The sequence below is a fragment of the Typopeltis vanoorti genome, chromosome 14 (genome assembly GCF_054136105.1).
Source record: "Typopeltis vanoorti isolate ZY-2024b chromosome 14, IOZ_Tvanoo_1.0, whole genome shotgun sequence".
Taxonomy (NCBI): domain Eukaryota; kingdom Metazoa; phylum Arthropoda; class Arachnida; order Uropygi; family Thelyphonidae; genus Typopeltis; species Typopeltis vanoorti.
Genome location: NC_143562.1, coordinates 5,010,459 through 5,027,972, shown reverse-complemented (window position 1 = coordinate 5,027,972; position 17,514 = coordinate 5,010,459). Strand labels below are relative to the sequence as shown.

Here is a 17,514-nt window from a genome sequence, read left to right as displayed (position 1 = left end):
AAAAAGTTTAAACACTGTCTTGTATACTGCAAATTTGGTATTTTGGCTAATTTCTCTTATTCCAGATTTAACTTACCATCTTCACTAAAAACTGGGCCAAAATATTTTACTTATTCTATAGCATCTCCATTCAGAATGCAGCTGAAGTTTTCTATGCTCCTGCCTTCATAGTTTTGGGCTTTTTACTGCTAATGTAGGTCCAATTTGTGACAGCTGTTATTCAATTTAGTTAGTGAATCCTGGAGACCTGCACTAGATGTGTTTAGGTGTATATCATCATTTGCATAAAGCAAAGAGCTAGATTGACATTTCCAATTCTAATATCAGGCTTGATGCCACTTTCCTTCATAATGTGATCCATATGGATGATGAATAAGAATGGAGATTGTCTTACCCCTGATTTTAGATCAAACCATCTTCCTGTATTTCCTTTAATTCTAACTTTTGACTGACAACTTAAATATTAGACTTTATATTGCTCTGTATAATGTTCCATTCACCCATTAAAACTGTAGTGTTTTGAAAAGCTTTTCTCTGGGCACGTTGTATGCCTTTTCCAGATCCACAAAACTTAAGTACAGATCCTTGTCATATTCCCATGATTTCTCAACTATTTGTCTTGAAGTGAAAATCTGATCTTGATGACCTCTTTTTGGCCTGAACCCAGCTTGTTCTTATCCAAGTTTCACATCGACAATCTTTCTCAACCTCTTTTCAATTATGCTTGCATAAATCTTACTTGGAACACTTAGTCTAAAAATTCCTCTGTAATTCTCACATTCAGCTTTATTCCTATTTTTATAGATGGGTACTATGAGAGGTCTACTCCAAACACTCGGAATTCGACCTTCTGACCAGTCCCTCTGCATTATGCAGTGTAGCCACTGCAAACATTTATATCTCCATACTTAAGCATTTCTGGTCAAGTGTCATCTATTCCAGCTTCCTTCCCACATTTCAAGTTTTTGATGGCTTTTTTACCTCAAGTATTGATATGTAGATGATGATTGTAGTAGTGAAGATGGAGAGCTATAGAGTAGGCGTTCTCCCTCGATGAGTCTTCGGACTCCTTGGAGTGTCACGAAATAATAATAATAATAATGTACTCCTCTTGCATTCCTCTTGAAAATTTTCTAGTATGATTCTATCACTGCTTGGTTCATTTTAAGTCTTTCAAAGCAATTATACAGATATCTAGGCTATCCTGATGATGCAAAGTTAGGTAGAATTATCAGGAGTAGTGCTGATGTTAATTCTCTACAGAAAGGTTTGAATAGACTTTCAGCTTGGATAAATGAATGGGGGGTTGCAGTTTTAATGTTAATAAATGCAAGGTGTTACACTTTGGAATACAGAGATATAAGGCTATGTACTGTATTGGTGGAGCCGTACTTCAGGAATTGGATGAGATTCAGGATCATGGAGTGACGATAGACATTACACTGAATTTCTGAGAACACATCATCGCATGTGTTGCAAAGACTGCACATTGTATTGCTGCTATGATAAAAAGTACATTGACACGTAGGGATAAGGAGGTGGTGTGTCTATATGAGGCATTAGTCAGACCACATATGGACTGTTGTGCTCAGATTTGGTCACCTAGATTTCATTGCGATGTGGAAACACTAAAGAGGGTCCAAAGATGAATAACCAAAGTGATATCAGGACTCTGGAGTGTTGGTTATGAAGACCATTTGAGAGAATGCAGATTACAGAGGTTGGTGGATAGGAGGAGGAGAGGAAATATGATAGGGAACTTAAAGTTAGTTAAGGGATTCTACCAGATTAATACAGAAAAAATTAAAAAGAGTGGATATTAAGATGGGAAGAATGAAAGGCCATCCCAGGCAGTTGTATAAATATGTGGTGAAGAAGGGTGTGAGGAGTACATTTTTTACATTGACAGTGGTTAGTGAGTGCAGGTAGTGTAAATAACTTTAAAGCTTATTATGATAGACATGTTGCTTGTTGAGTGGGCCTTCTAAGATGAGTCTCTTGACTCCATGGAGGTTACCAAATAATAATATTAGTGAGGTGAATGTGGAAGAAAGTTTTTGTAATTTTCACATACTTTTATATCACTTTTCACCTGGTCTTTATATGATGATGACAGGGTTCTCCCCCCCCCCCACACATTATAAATTTGGGGTTATCCTCACAAAAACAGAGAATATTTGCAATTAACTAACATAATGAATGTCCTTATTAGTCTCTGTTGCTTGGCATAATTAAACAATAACGATGCCATAATTCAACTGGTTGCATTGAGAGGATAATTGACTTTCAGTTTGTACTTTTTAATAGATTTTGGAAATAAAGAAAATATTATCTTGCACTTTGCTGGATTGGGTTCATAAGGGTTTTATACATTATAGACAATTTGCTGTTGATCCATGAGAGAAAGTATGCTTTTTTTCTCTGTATGTATGTATGTGTATATATATATATATATATATATTAGGGTTACTAAGTAATTTTATAAACGTAGTTATTTTACTCCTAATCCTAAGTAAGCAAACAGTTAAATTTGCACCTGAACGTAGTTCAAGTCTAAAGGTGGTGCAACTCATAGTAAAGGTGGGAAAAGCTCTGATTACTATTCTTAGTATTTTCCATAATGTAAAGCACATCTCACTAAGAGATGTATACTGCAATACAATATGGATGGGGTCACTACCCAGACCGGTTTCAACCTTTTTTGAGGTCTCCTCAGTGAGTAGCTAGACCCTAAATACCAAGGATATACTTCTAAATACTATCTAAATACTAAGAATCAGGCGCAAACTTAACTGTTTGCTTATTTGGGATTAGGAGTAAAATACTAAGTTTATAAAATTACTTAGTAACCCTAATATACATTACCCAAGGTAAAAAAACTAATTTACATATATATATATATATATATATATATATATATATATATATATATATATATATATATATATATATATATATGAAAGAATGATCATTAACTCAGTTAACATACATATTTTTTATAAAAATTGAATGACTAGAACCGAAATTTAAGTAAAAAGGTTTTAATATAAAAACACGACTAGTTTCGGCTTGTAACAACCTTCGTCAGGTGACATTATAAAAGAAAGAAAAAAGGAAAACCACTTAACACTGAAGGTTAAAAAACTATGAACAACATAGTCTCTATACATAATTAGCATGAAAACGTAGTAGTTGTATTTAAAGCTGTTCTTTCGTTTGTTGCATTGTTGGGAGAGTGCGTGCTTGGAGCATCACGTGAACGCTAGTACATGATTACAGTTGAATGACTATCTGGGAGGTTGTAGCTCAAGTTATTATGTAATGCTAATTATGTATAGATACTGTGCGAATGTTGCTTTATGTTGCTCATAGTTTTTTAACCTTTAGTGATTTTTCTTTTTTCTTTCTTTTATAATGTCACCTGATGAAGGTTGTTCTGTTACAAGCCGAAAAATTATATATAAAAAAAAATATATATAATTATTATTATTATTACGGGCAACTCCAAGGAGTCCTTAGACTCATCAAGGGAGGCCCTAAACATCATATCAAGAACAACTATTCGGCATTCGCACAGTATCTATCATACTTTGATTTGAACTCATTTACAGTCATAGCACCCACAACAAACTCTGGCAGCTTATTCCACTCATTCACCACTCTCAAAGTAAAAAACCTAGTTCTCATACCCTTGCTAACTACACTCTTGCTCAGTTTCCATGGATGGCCTCTAGTTCTCCCATCACCAGACCTGTTCTGCAAAATTTCCTCTGTTCTTGTAAAAACCCTTCAGTAATTTGAATGTCTCAATCATATCACCCCTTTAATAAATTTAGTTTAATCCTTTATCCAAGTGTGTGCAAACAAAGTTTGCACCTGAAAGTATCTTCAGGACTGGGGTAAAGTGATACAACACTGGGCAACTCCTTGAAAGGTGGAGCAAGCTTCCAAAACTCCTATCTCAGTATCTCCCATAATGCAAAACACATCTCCTTGCAGATATGTATAATGGTATGCATTAAGGGAAGGGCCACTACCCAGACTAGTTTCAACCTTTATTGAGGTGGGTGAGAGTAAAGAATAAACCCATCATCGGCCTATTGAAAAATAAAGGGGTCAGGGTGCCCCCGAAGAGAAGTAAAAGAGGGGTAAGGAAGTGACAGAGGTCAAGGTGGGGTGCTGGGGGGGGGGGGGAGAGGAGAGGAAGCGGAATAGGATGGGAAGGGTAGGGGGAGAGGTGGGGGTAGGGAAAAAGTAGAAAAATAGGCCTCAGCTCATTATTCTCATCTTGCTAGCTTAAAGCTATCAAGTGATATTTCCTCACCCTCCTCGGAGATCTGCCTCAAGAAATCAAAAGGAGCACGGAGGTAGCTGGTGCCCAGGTGACCCGTCCCTTCAGGGTAGCCTGCCTCGAGTTGGCCTGTGCTGCCTGAGTTTTTCATCCGAACTACCTCTGTGGGAGACCAGGAAAGAAAACAGACCTGGGGTGGGGGGATGCAGAGACCAAGAAGATGACTCGGAGTGGAGCTGCTGCTGCAGATGGAGATCTTAAAGCAGCAGCAGGCAGAACTTGATGATGTTGATTCTGACAGTACACAGGATTGGAGGTGAACACCACTTGTTGTTAAATTTGGTGTCACCCAGAGCCTCTCTCTCGAGATGTAAAAACCTCCTTAAGGAGCCATAGAACATGTAGAGGACAATCCAAGAGAGATCCAACAGACTGGGAGGATTAGCATAGTTGGAAAATTTTTTCCTAACCTTCCAGATGTGATATTTAAATTCATTGATGATAAATAATAGTAACTTCTGCCTGTTGTTGGCTGGTGGAGCGAACTGCAGGAAGATCACTTGCTCCTGCAGTAGGAGGGGGATGCGGAGCACGTCACTTGGCCTCCTCCAGATGAAGATGGAAATGGGACACCCGTAGAAAGCGTGCTCTACGGTGTCCGGACTCCGGCAGAAGCTACATAATGGGTTCCAGTTGTTGTTGAACCACCACTTATTCACATTGACTGGAAGGTGTCCATAGGCTATCCTCCAGGCCAAGTCCTTTCTTGACGGGTAGCCTCGATGTTTAGAGAGGTGGCCGAAGAGGATGTCATTGTTATTGATTCCTAGATCCGGAACGTCAGTATGAAGGATGTTAAAGAGATGATCATACACATCTTGCTGTTCCGGATCCCGGCAGTGTTGACACCCGACGAGCGGAGTTGTTGTACTAGCTGGCAAAGTCTATTGTAATCCTCTGGAACAATATCTGCCTTGGGACCCTGGTGGGCTGGGATCCCAAAAAGGGGAAGCTTAAAGCCTAAGAAATACTGCACAGGATAGCTGCAGGGATGGTTTGTCTGTAGTATCCTGCTAAGATGGAAGGCGGTATTGCTCAGGTATTTGATGTTAAGGATGGGGAGGCCAAAGCCCCCCAGCTTCTCCGGAAGTTGAAGGATCTTCACGTCAACCTCCTGGCATAGACTGCCCCAGAAGAACTTCAAGGGTTTCCTGTAAAGCCGAAGTTCTTGATCCTCGGTGATGTTTGTTATATTCACGACGTGCTGGTACATAGGGCACAAGTTGGTCTCGATGACAGTAGCCCTAGTGGAGAGCGACAGCTGTCCGTTTGTCCAGTCCTTGAGACGCTCGACTGGTGTTGATAAGTTGTTGAATGTCGAGCACGGGCTCTGCTGCAAATGGGATCCCCAGGATGGTGAGGGGGGTCTCCTGTAGGGACGAGACCCATGGGGATGTTGTTTAGGTCCCAGACTCCATACGTCTTGATCTTAGTTTTGTTGGGGTTGGGTGTTAACCCCGACACTTTTAACCTCTCTAAGATGTTGAAGAAGCTCTGTATGGAGTCATTGTCCCTGAGGGTGCCCACCACATCGTCCGCATATGCAGTTACTTTGGAGTCATCCGTGGTGAGTGGTAGTGGAATCCCTCTCACAGCACGTGAGCTGTTGACTGCCCGTAGAAATGGCTCAAGGGCTAGTGCAAAGATCAGTGGACTGAGGGGACACCCTTGTTTGACCCCTTTGTGGATGTTAATGGGGTCCAAAAGGTGTCTGTTGACGAGGAGGCAGGTGGAGCTGTTCATGTAGCTTCCTCTGATGATGGAAAGCAGTCTACTGCTGACCCCGACTTTCTGCAGGATGTTAAACAGAAAGGAGTGCAAGATGCTGTCGAATGCTCGGTTGAGATCGATGGTCAACAGTGCCATTGAGTACATCTTAAAGTTGACCAGACGTAGCAGTTCTCGGATGAGGATGAGATTATACTCCATCGATCGGCCAGGAACACCATACACTTGTGTGCTGTTGATGACGTATCTCATCCCCAGCTTCAGTCTGTCATTGAGAACACGGGCGAGGATCTTGTAGTCCGTGTTCGACAGACTGATGGGCCTCCAGTTTTTGATGTTGGATGGATTCCTGTTGGCTTTGGGGATGAATACTGTATGGCATTCCACGAATTCTCGCGGCACGTTCCCTGTGTTGAGAAAGTTGTTGAATAGTGCCACGAGAATGGGGAGGATGTAGTCCCAGGCTTCTTGATAGAGTTCTGTGCTTAGTCAGTCTGGCCCAGGCGCTTTCTTCGTACGGCACTGCTTGAAGGCTGATGTTATTTCGGCCGCTGTAATTGGTGCATCCAACCCTGCTTGGATGTGTGCAGGGAAGGGATCAATATTCCAACAGGAGTAATCTTGGGGGGGGGGTACTGTTGTCCTGGTAGAGGGTGTTGTAGTATCCCCAGAAGGCCTTCAGGAGGTCGGATGTGGTGGTGTAAGTACACCCACATTCAGTGATGGTGGTGATGGTTCTCTCCTGTCAAAAATTGACATAGCACCTGTTGTAGAAAGCAGCCAATTGCCTGTCTTCCAAGCGGAGGTGGAGTCGGATCTTGGTGTTCTTGTCTTCCACTTGCTTCTGTCTCTCCGCTTCATTGTCGAGATTAATGTCACGGATGGCATTGTGACATGGAAAGCCTTGGCGTTGGCTGGCCACGAACCAGCTTCTTTCCTTGTATAGATTGTGAAGCTGAAATCTTCTGAGGAAGGCACGTTCTAGGCCCCATTTTATCATGTTTTCTTTGATGTTAAATTTTAGTTGTGCCCATGCGTCCCAGTCCCAGCCAGCGGTGCTCCAAGTGGAGCATAGTTGGTTAAGCTTAGCTGAGAACAAGGACGGGAAGTCTGGTGGTAACTTCCAGGGGCCCGGACCAACTTCTACTGCTTCTAGTGGATGATACGTGAGCACAACCATTTTGTGGTCCGAGATGGTATAATTAATTTGAACGTGCCTTATGGCTTCGGATCTGGAGACAAGGGAGGGTGACAGGTAGAACTGGTCGAGCCGTGTGCCGATACCTTGGCCTGTCCACGTACAATCCCGACAGTAGGGGTTGTGAGCCCTCCAGATATCCATCAGCTGGAGATTCTTGAGGTGAATTCCCAGTTGCCTGTAGCCAGCAGTACCTGTATTGGGATTACCCCCCACTTTATCGTAGGCCGGGTCCGCCACGCAGTTAAAGTCCCCCATCAGAATGATGTGATGGGCGCCATATAAGTAAGTGTAAAGTGACTGGAAGAAAGTCGATCTTGATGTTGGATCTGCCGGGGCGTAGATGTTAATGTACCTGGTGGTACAGCCCCGGTACTTCCAGTCAATGGCGAGAACTCTCCCTTCTGCGTCCCTCTGGATATTATGGAAGGCTCTGAGGAGGGGGGCTAGCATAAGTACCCCAACCCCGGCGCTGTTTCTGTTGCCGAAGCTCCAAAACGATGTTACGGGGTACTTATGACTTAGTTCCTGCATGTCCTTGTAGTGGAAAAAGTGTGTTTCCTGCAGGAACAAAAGCCAGATGTTGAACGCTAGCATGAGCTTCCACACTTCCTCTTGTTTTGATGGTGAGCGGAGCCCTCTGATGTTGAGCGAGGCAACGCAAAAAGGGGGGTGGCGGCATTATGATGTTTTACGTTGTTATACCCGATCTAGGTCCTTGATTCGCAATTGCTTGACATATTTTATTAAGGCTTCAATTTGTGGGGGGGGAGGTAGTATATCCCTCACCCTGCAGACCGGCTGCCAGTTCTGCATACGAGCTCGAGAGGACTTCGAACTCGTGACGACTGTTCTTAATCTTGAAACTTGTTAATTTATTGTTCACTATTTGATGGTCAAAGCAGTTGAACTGGGAGCCGGTGTGTCTACTAATTTTAGAGTTGATGCTCTCTTGATGGCGGGAAGGGGTTTCCACCTCCATTTCAGACTCAGATGTTGTTGAGTCCGTGCTTTTTCTGGAGCGGCTTCGATGTTTTTCCCCCCTTTTCAGGGGAAGCCTTCTCCTTCCTCTTCTTAGGAGGTTCTTTGGGGGGTGGAAGTTGATGTTTCCCTTCCTCTGTCTTCTGTTTTTCTGCAGGGTGGACACTGACTACTATAGGGGAAATATTAGAAGCGTCTACAGACGAAGCCTCCTCCGATGTTGTTGAGGGGGGGGATAGCTGGTGAAGTGTTATCCTTAGCTTCATCTGTATCCTCGGTTGTTCGTTGTTCCTCCGTCGCTGGTAGTGGTACGGTTGAAACGACCGAGGGGGGAGGGACTGTTTCCTCAGCTGATGTTGTTGCTGGGGGGGGAACAGTACCTTCTGCTGTTGATGGTGCAGGACGTTTCGTAATTTTCCCTAGAACTGTTTGAGAGAATTTTCTCCCCGATGGTGTTGGGGAGTACCGGAAATTCACCGGCGTCTCGAGCAGGCTGCGGGTTCCGATTCAATCAGTGCCCCTGCCCGCTCTGCAAATGTGCGCAGAGGGCACAATGTTATTTTGTGCTCTGTATTGGAGCACTTTCGGCAGGGGTGTGGGCACTGGCTGGAGATGTGCCCGACGCCGACGCAGTTGAAACACTTGGCTCGGGGGCAGTCACTACCCAGATGTTCAGTCGAGCCACATCGCAGACACTGTCTTTGTACCCCGGGATAATTAACCATGACACGCGACGTGACGATGGTAACGAGGTTGGGCACTGGCTGTCGCATGTCCATGGTAAAGGTGACTTCGCCGGAGTACCAGGCGGAGTCCTCCTTAGAGATGCTCTTCTTTATATTACTCACTTTCCCCCACTTACTAAAAGTTTGTACAAGCACGTCTTCTCCGGCTTCTAGATATGCCATAGGGAAGCGGTAGGGGACGGGGAAACCCTTTAGAAGTTGATCTCTCGAAGCTAAATTCTTGACTACTGATTTCATGACACGCGACATGACGATGGTAACGAAGTTGGGCACTGGCTGTCGCATGTCCATGGTAAAGGTGACTTCGCCGGAGTACCAGGCGGGGTCCTCCTTAGAGACGCTCTTCTTTATATTACTCACTTTCCCCCACTTACTAAAAGTTTGTACAAGCACGTCTTCTCCGGCTTCTAGATATTCCATAGGGAGGCGGTAGGGGACGGGGAAACCCTTTAGAAGTTGATCTCTCGAAGCTAAATTCTTGACTACTATAAGAAATCGTCCTCCTCCATACGGGGTGAAGGAGTAGATGTTAGAAACTCCTATTATCTCCTTAAGGGCTGTAGTGAGTGCTCTAGGATCCTCCATTCCTGGAATCTCCATTCCTAATGTCTGGGTCCTGGGGGGGGACAGGGATTACTCTGCTCATTATTAGTCTCTGCGTTCTAGAAAAAAAGAGAAAAATAAAGAGTCCTAAGACTGTAAGAAAATTCCGTAGTGCATATAAATGCACTACCAGCAAGTTAGTAGAGTTAGTACTAAGAATACAAAAGATTAGTACAACAAACTAAACAACAAGTATAAGTAACAAATTCAACAATGAATAAATACAATACTGTCCTGCAGCAATTGAGGTCTCTTCAGTGGGAGCCAGGCCCAAGTGGAGATACCAAGGCAGAAGTGTTAGCAAGGTCATCTCCTCCTATAGGAGCTGCCAAACGGTGTGCCACCTTTTTATTAAATTACTCTGGATTTAGAGAAAGATGTTGAAAGTTTATTTTTCACTTGGTCAGACTATAATAAATTTAGTTTAATCCTTTATCCAAGTGTGTGTGCAAACAAAGTTTGCACCTAAAAGTATTTTCAGGACTGGGCTAAAGTGGTACAACACCGGGCAACTCCTTGCAAAGGTGGAGCAAGCTACCAACACTCCTATCTCAGTATCTCGCATAATGCAAAACACATCTCCTTGCAGATATGTATAATGTTATGCATTGAAAAAATACCCATTGGTTCTTGTTTAAAGGCAGGAACTTTAACACAAGGAGGAGCAAGTACTTCTGCTGACATATCTACTCGTATGATTAGAGAAGATATGGAATTGCAAACTGTGGTTTCTTCAAAAGCTAATATAGAACAAGAGTCATCTAAGAACAGACCAAAACAGAAGTACCATGAAAGTTATTTAAATTATGGATTTACATGTATTGGCAATACACATGCTCCTGATGCAATGTGTGTTTTATGTAATAAAATACTAGTAAACAGTTCTTCAGGTCCAGCTGAACTTCGCTTCAGAAAAAGGATTGAGAAACTACCTTATGGGATTAAACATTGTTGACAATTATTTTAAACGTATAGTATAAGATATCATTATAACTCATATATCATAACCAATTAATGTATTGATTTACAAATTGGTTCATTCAATTAGGTATTAAGGATCAACATGTACATTGTTATAAGTGGTGAGGGAGTCCTCTTAGATTCAGTCCCCAGAATCTCAGTGTCTGTTTTGAGCTAATTACTTTTCTAGTAACCAGTATGGCTAGGGCCCTTGGTACTTTCAGGCGCAAACTTTGTTTGCACACACACTTAAAGGATTAAACTAAATTTATTATAGTCTGACCAAGTGAAAAATAAACTTTCATCATGAAAAATAAACTTTCAAATGATGTGCCAAATGGCACACCATTTGGCAGCTCCTATAGGAGAAGATGACCTTGCTATGCTTCTGCCTTGGTATCTCCACTTGGGCTTAGCTCCCACTGAAGAGACCTCAATAAAGGTCGAAACTAGTCTGGGTAGTGGCCCTTTCCTTAATGCATAACATTATACATATCTGCAAGGAGATGTGTTTGGCATTATGGGAGATACTGAGATAGGAGTGTTGGTAGCTTGCTCCACCTTTGCAAGGAGTTGCCCGGTGTTGTACCACTTTACCCCAGTCCTGAAGATACTTTTAGGCGCAAACTTTGTTTGCACACACTTGGATAAAGGATTAAATTAAATTTATTATAATCTGACCCATTGAAAAATAAACGTTCAACATATCACCCCTGTTTCGCCTGTCAACCAATTTCTGTAACCTACAGATCTTCAATCTGTTCTCGTAAGGTTCATTCCATAGACCAGCTATCATCTTGGTCACTCGCCTCTGGATTCTCTCTACCTCCTTCCCATCAAGAAGAAACCCAGGCGCCCAGATCTGGGCACAGTAGTCAAGATGGGGTCTTATCATGGCTCGATATAGAGGAACAATAACTTGCTTATCTCTGCTCATCAAAATATTCTTCAGTAACCAAGTGATCTGAGAGCTGATTTAGCCACTTTTGCTATGTGCTCCCTAAACTTCAACTCTCTATCCACCAACACACCCAAATCTCTGGCTTCATCAGCCTCCTGGAGTATTGTTCCACCAATGTGATATACTGCTGCTAATTTTTTAACCCCAAAATGCATAACCTTGCACTTTGCTACATTAAACTGACATCCATTCTCATTAGCCCAGACTGCCAATCTATCCAAATCATCCTGCAAAATTTTGACATCATGTGCATTCACTATTGCTCTACCCAACTTTGCATCATCAACAAATAAATGAACAGTTCCTCTCAGATCCTTTTCCATATCATTAATGAACAAATTAAATAGCAGTAGTCCAAGAACAGAACCCTGCAGCATACCACTAGTAACAGGCCTTCTTTTGGACTCCACTCCTGAATAAACTACTCTCTGATATCTCTCCATCAACCACCCTCCTATCCATCTCACGAACCCTATATCCATCCCCATGTGCTGCAGTTTACTGATTAGAATTACATGTGGTATCCTGTCAAAGGCCTTAGCAAAGTCCAGCAGTATCAATGTAAATCAATTACCCTTATCCAGTTCAGCCTTCACTGTATTATAAAACGCTTCCAAATTACTGAGGCATGATCTACCCTTCACAAAACCATGCTGTCGTCCATACAGTATCCCATTTTTATCTATCGATTCCTGTATTTTGCTCTTGACTAATATCTCCAAAACCTTGACAATGATTCCTGATATGCTGATCGGTCGGTAATTTGCAACAGCAGTCTTGGAACCTCCTTTATGCAGTGGAACTGTTTTCCCCTCTTTCCACCCCCTCGGGACTAATCCAGAGCTGAGACTTAAAATAAACAATATGGTCAAGGGAACTGACAATTTCTTTGCCGCTTCACATAAGACTCGAGCTGGTATACCATCCAATCCCACAGATGTATTTACATTAAGGTTCTGTAATATACTATTCACTTTCATTTCATTCACTTCAATTCCTGTATCAGCCATTCATTCTCTCATTCCTGCAATATCACAGACTGGATGATATACTCTTGCAAAGTGTTCACTTTAATTCTGATTCATTTCATTCTACGGAATGCCATTGGCATTCCGTAGAATCATTTTGCCGTATACATTTTTTCTTTTACTTGCAGCATATCGAAAGAACTGTTTGGGATCCACTTTAGCTTGCATTGCTAATTTACTTTCATAATCTGCTTTAGCTTTTCTTACAGCACTGGTTACCCTTCTGGCCTGTGCTTTGTACTGTTTGTGTGCCTGCAAGTCATCTCCTTAAATTTCATTCTATTTTTTGCAGCTCAAGCATAATGGTGTTATTCATCCATTTAACTCTCACTTGATTTACTCTCTGTACTCTAGGTATGCAGTCAACAATTACCTCCCTCAAATGTTCCTTAACCACTTCCCATGCACTGTCAACATCCAGCTTGCAGTTTAACATGCCATGGCACTGATCCAAGCAATCTCCTAAGTTCGTCATACTTACCAGCTCGGTAATTCCACATGTACCCTGACTTAATTGAAAATTCCACACATTTAGCCACTTCCCAAGTCAAGACCTTATGATCACTCTCACCAATTGGTGGCAATATGGTCATATTCATAATAGTCAATTTCTCAGATGCAATTACTAGATCAAGCACTCTCAAACTCCTAGTATATTCCATTACATGCTGTCTCAGGTAGTTATCCCTTAGCAACTGCATAAAATTAATTTCCTTCCTCCCTCCAATGAATGTTACCATAGTTGAAATCCCCCATAATAATTACCTGTCCTCCACTCATTGAGTCTATTTGCCTATGCATACTGTCTCTATCATCTATTCCATCGCCTGGTCTGTAGCAGCACCCAACTGTAAATTTTGTTCTGCTGACCTCAATCTCACGCCAGATAGCTTCAAATGTGCTATTTTCACTATCCTGAAATTGAACTTCTATTCTCTTTGGCTGCAGTTCATCAGCTATAATCAATAACACTCCCCCCCCCCCCCCATTCTTTTCTCTCTTTCTTTCCTGAATACACTATACCCCTCTACCCCTCACATCTATCCCAATAACTATATCATCTTCTGTTAGCCATGTGTTACTAATGCCAATAACCTGTGGCCAGGAAGAACTAACGAAGGCCAAAAATTCCTCCTCCTTATTCCGAATATTCCTGGCATTAGTGTACATAAAGTGCAGACATCCCCTATAATATTGACATATATTCTTGTGTGTGTGTGTGTGTGTACATTTGTGAATAAAATGGTGATACATTACATATATGTCTGTAATTATATGCATATTGTAACCTGCTGAATAATCTGTTGACTTTAGTTTAAAGATATTTTAGAACTGTGTATTATGATATGAAAGTTAGAATAAAGGGGTTTTAAGGTTTATTAAGAAAAAATCCAATTGTGAGATACACAATTTGAATGTCCTAAATACTGGGTGGGAAGCATATTTTGCACAATCTTATTTTATCTGCATAAAAGTGCATATAGTTTAGTATGATTATAATTTACAGTCACATATATTTAAATGGTTTCTTGCTGATAATTTCTTCTTTTTTTTTTTACCAGATCCAAGTTCATTAATACACCAAAGTGGAGTATACTCTGATATCCATTTTTTAAACCCTCAACATTTTATATAGGTGTTGCAGTGTTTTATGTATGATTTTTTTCTACATGAAGTGGATAAATGGTATGGAGAAATCACTAATGAGTGAAATAATTGCAAATGTAACTTCAAGTTCCTGGAATGAGGAGACAAGTACAATAATTCAAACTATTGAGACAGAATTTACACCTCGATTTGATAAGAATTCATCTGAAGATTTCAAGTCGCAAAAGCAATGTATGTTACTTCCTCGTAGTGAGAAACCATTTACTTATGGAAGTTGGGATAATCATATTTCACAAGCTCAAACTCATAAATTGAATACGGATGTTCCTACTAATCAGAAAGCTTTTATCTGCAAAACTTGTGGTGAATCATTTTTGCAGATTTCAAATCTGAAAATGCACTTAAGAGTTCATGCTAATGAAAAACATTTTATTTGCGAAACTTGTGGTAAATCATTTTTACAACTGGCAGGTCTTAAAGTACATGCTAGAACTCATGAGGCGCCTTTCATTTGTGAAACTTGTGGTAAATCATTTACACAATCATCATCTCTTAAGATTCACATAAGAATTCACACAAATGAGAAGCCTTTTAGGTGTGATACTTGTGCCAAATCATTTTCAAAATTTGCATCTCTTAAACGACATACACGGATTCACACTAATGAGAAACCTTTTACATGTCCTATTTGTAATAAATCATTTAATGAAATTTCAAATCTCAAAGTACACAGAAGAGTTCACACTAATGAGAAGCCTTTCTCTTGTGAAATTTGTGGTAAACCATTTGCACAAATTTCAAATCTTAAAAGGCACTTGAAAAGTCACAGTAATGAGAAACATTTTACTTGTGAAACTTGTGGTAAATCATTTTCACTGATGGAAAGTCTTAAAAAGCACACAAAAACTCATATTAGTGAGAAAACTTACACCTGTGACACTTGTGCTAGATCATTTTCACAACTAAATAGCCTTAACGTACATATGAGAATTCACACAAATGACAAACCTTTTACGTGTCACGCTTGTGGTAAATCATTTTTCCGACAGACAAGTCTTAACAGACATTTGCGAGTTCATGCTAATGGTAAACCTTTTACTTGTAACACTTGCGCAAAATCATTTTCACGATTGGAAAGTCTTAAATTACACACTAGAATTCATACTAATGAGAGACCTTTTACGTGTGAAACTTGCATGAAATCATTTACACAACTGATATGTCTTAAACGTCACAAAAGAATTCACACTAATCAAAAATCTTTAACCTGTGAAACGTGTGGGAAATCATTTACAAAACTAAGGAGTCTTAATGTTCACATGAGAATGCACACTAATCAGAAACGTTTTGCTTGTGAAACTTGTGGTAAATCATTTTTGCGCTTGGCAAGACTGAAACTACATACAAGAGCCCATACTAACACGGTATGTTTTACCTGTCATATTTGCGGTAAATCATTTTCACTGCTGGGAAATCTTAAAGCACATACAAGAATTCATACCAACGAAAGACCTTTCTTATGTGAAACTTGTGGTAAATCATTTGCACAAAGTTCAAATCTAACAGCTCACATAAAAGTCCATACTAATGAGAAGCCTTTTACCTGTGAAATTTGTCATAAATCTTTTTCACAACTGGGAAGTCTTAAATTGCACAGAAGAATTCACACCAATGAAAAACCTTTCTCCTGTCAAACTTGTGGTAAATCATTTTCACTCCTAGGAAATCTTAAACTGCATATTAGAATGCACGCTAATGACAAGCCTTTTACCTGTCCTACTTGTGATAAATCATTTTTATATTTGGCAAAACTTAAAACACATGAAAGAATTCACACTAATGAAAAACCTTTTATATGTGAAACTTGTGATAAGTCATTTTCACAGAAATCGTATCTGAAAATGCATTTAAAAGTTCATACTAAAGAAAAACCTTTTACCTGTCACACTTGTACTAGATCATTTTCATCCATGGGAAATCTTCAAGCGCACATACGAATTCACACTAATATAAAACCTTTCAAATGTGAAACATGTGGTAAGGCATTTTCGCATAGTTCAAATCTTAAAAGACACATGAAAGTTCATGGTAATGGAAAATCTTTAATTAATCATTTGCATGGTGGACTAAATGTTTTAGAAGAGACAAACTCGTGCTAAGCAAATCTTTGTGACACTAAAATACATTAAGAGATTTAATTTTTATACAGTGCATAAAGGATCTTCATAAATAGAAAAATTATTGTTTCTCTGATTTCTGATGAATCATTCATACTTTTGGACACTCATAAGAGTTTCTAGGAATACCTAAAGGAGATATCTAACATGCAGAGCATTTAAAAATTATGCAGCGATTTGGCATTCTTAAGAGCTTAATTTCCAAGTGAGATCATATCTGTATTACAAGATCTTCATGTGTGCTACTTTCTGTATATTTTAAGTTGTACTATTTTTAATCAAAATTCTTATGATATTTTATCATAACCAGTAATAATACAAAAAGAATAAAGTAAATCACTGATAATTCTAATAATCAGACTGATTTTAATTTACTAAATGGAATTTTGTACACTTGTGCAACTCATTTGATTTTTAAATGAAATTCATCCAGCATCATGAGTGTTAATCTGTTCATTGCATTATGGAAGATGTCCTCTTTCGTCTCCAATGAAATAAATGTTTCCTGTTGGAAGTTGCATTTGTGATTGTACATTAAATTTCTCAATATGAGTTATTTCCTTTCACATGTTGATTAAACAAGTGCTTGGTCATCAGTATTATTGTCAACAATATAATTAATGGAATTAGAATCAACTGACCTTTCATGAGGCAGTATCGTGAAAGGTGATTTTTATGTTTTATTGTGTTTTTTCTTAGAATAATTAATGTTTCATATATTACTCATGATTTTCATGTTTTTATTATATTTGCCATATTTAATATATTTATTAAGATATTTCAATATAAGAGTAGTGCTGTAAAATGCTACCAACACACACACAAACTATTGCAGCCACAAAAAGGAAAAACCTACTCTGAATATTGAAGCTGAGAATAAGTTGCTCTGCTGAACAAAGACATGCCAGTATTGAAACAAATTAGAATATTATAAATTAATTAACTTTCAAAATCACTTGACATAAACTGAAATAAATTATTAGACAAACAATGCAGAAGCTAGAAGTAAGGTCAAGAAGCATTTTGAGAGGCTTGAGAAGGAGAAGAAAGTTAAGCACCAAAAGGAGAGACAACAAAGAAGCACTGAAGTAGGTGATATATTCAATAATCATCAGTAAATAAAGTAGAATATAAATAGAAGGATATAAAACATGCCATGAAGTCAGTAGACTC

General features: G+C 39.8%; 1 protein-coding gene across 2 annotated transcripts in view; it reads left to right on the top strand.

Moving 5' to 3' along the window:
• The window catches only part of LOC150099136 (uncharacterized), a 38,084-nt gene extending 21,385 nt beyond the window's left edge, over positions 1-16,699 (top strand). For both annotated transcript variants that reach the window (XM_090403931.1, XM_090403930.1), the window contains exon 2: positions 14,119-16,699. In XM_090403931.1, the coding sequence (XP_090260057.1) occupies positions 14,212-16,323 (2,112 nt within the window). In that variant the 5' untranslated portion in view covers positions 14,119-14,211 and the 3' untranslated portion in view covers positions 16,324-16,699. The remainder of the gene's footprint in view (positions 1-14,118) is intronic.
• The last annotated feature ends 815 nt before the right edge of the window (positions 16,700-17,514 follow it).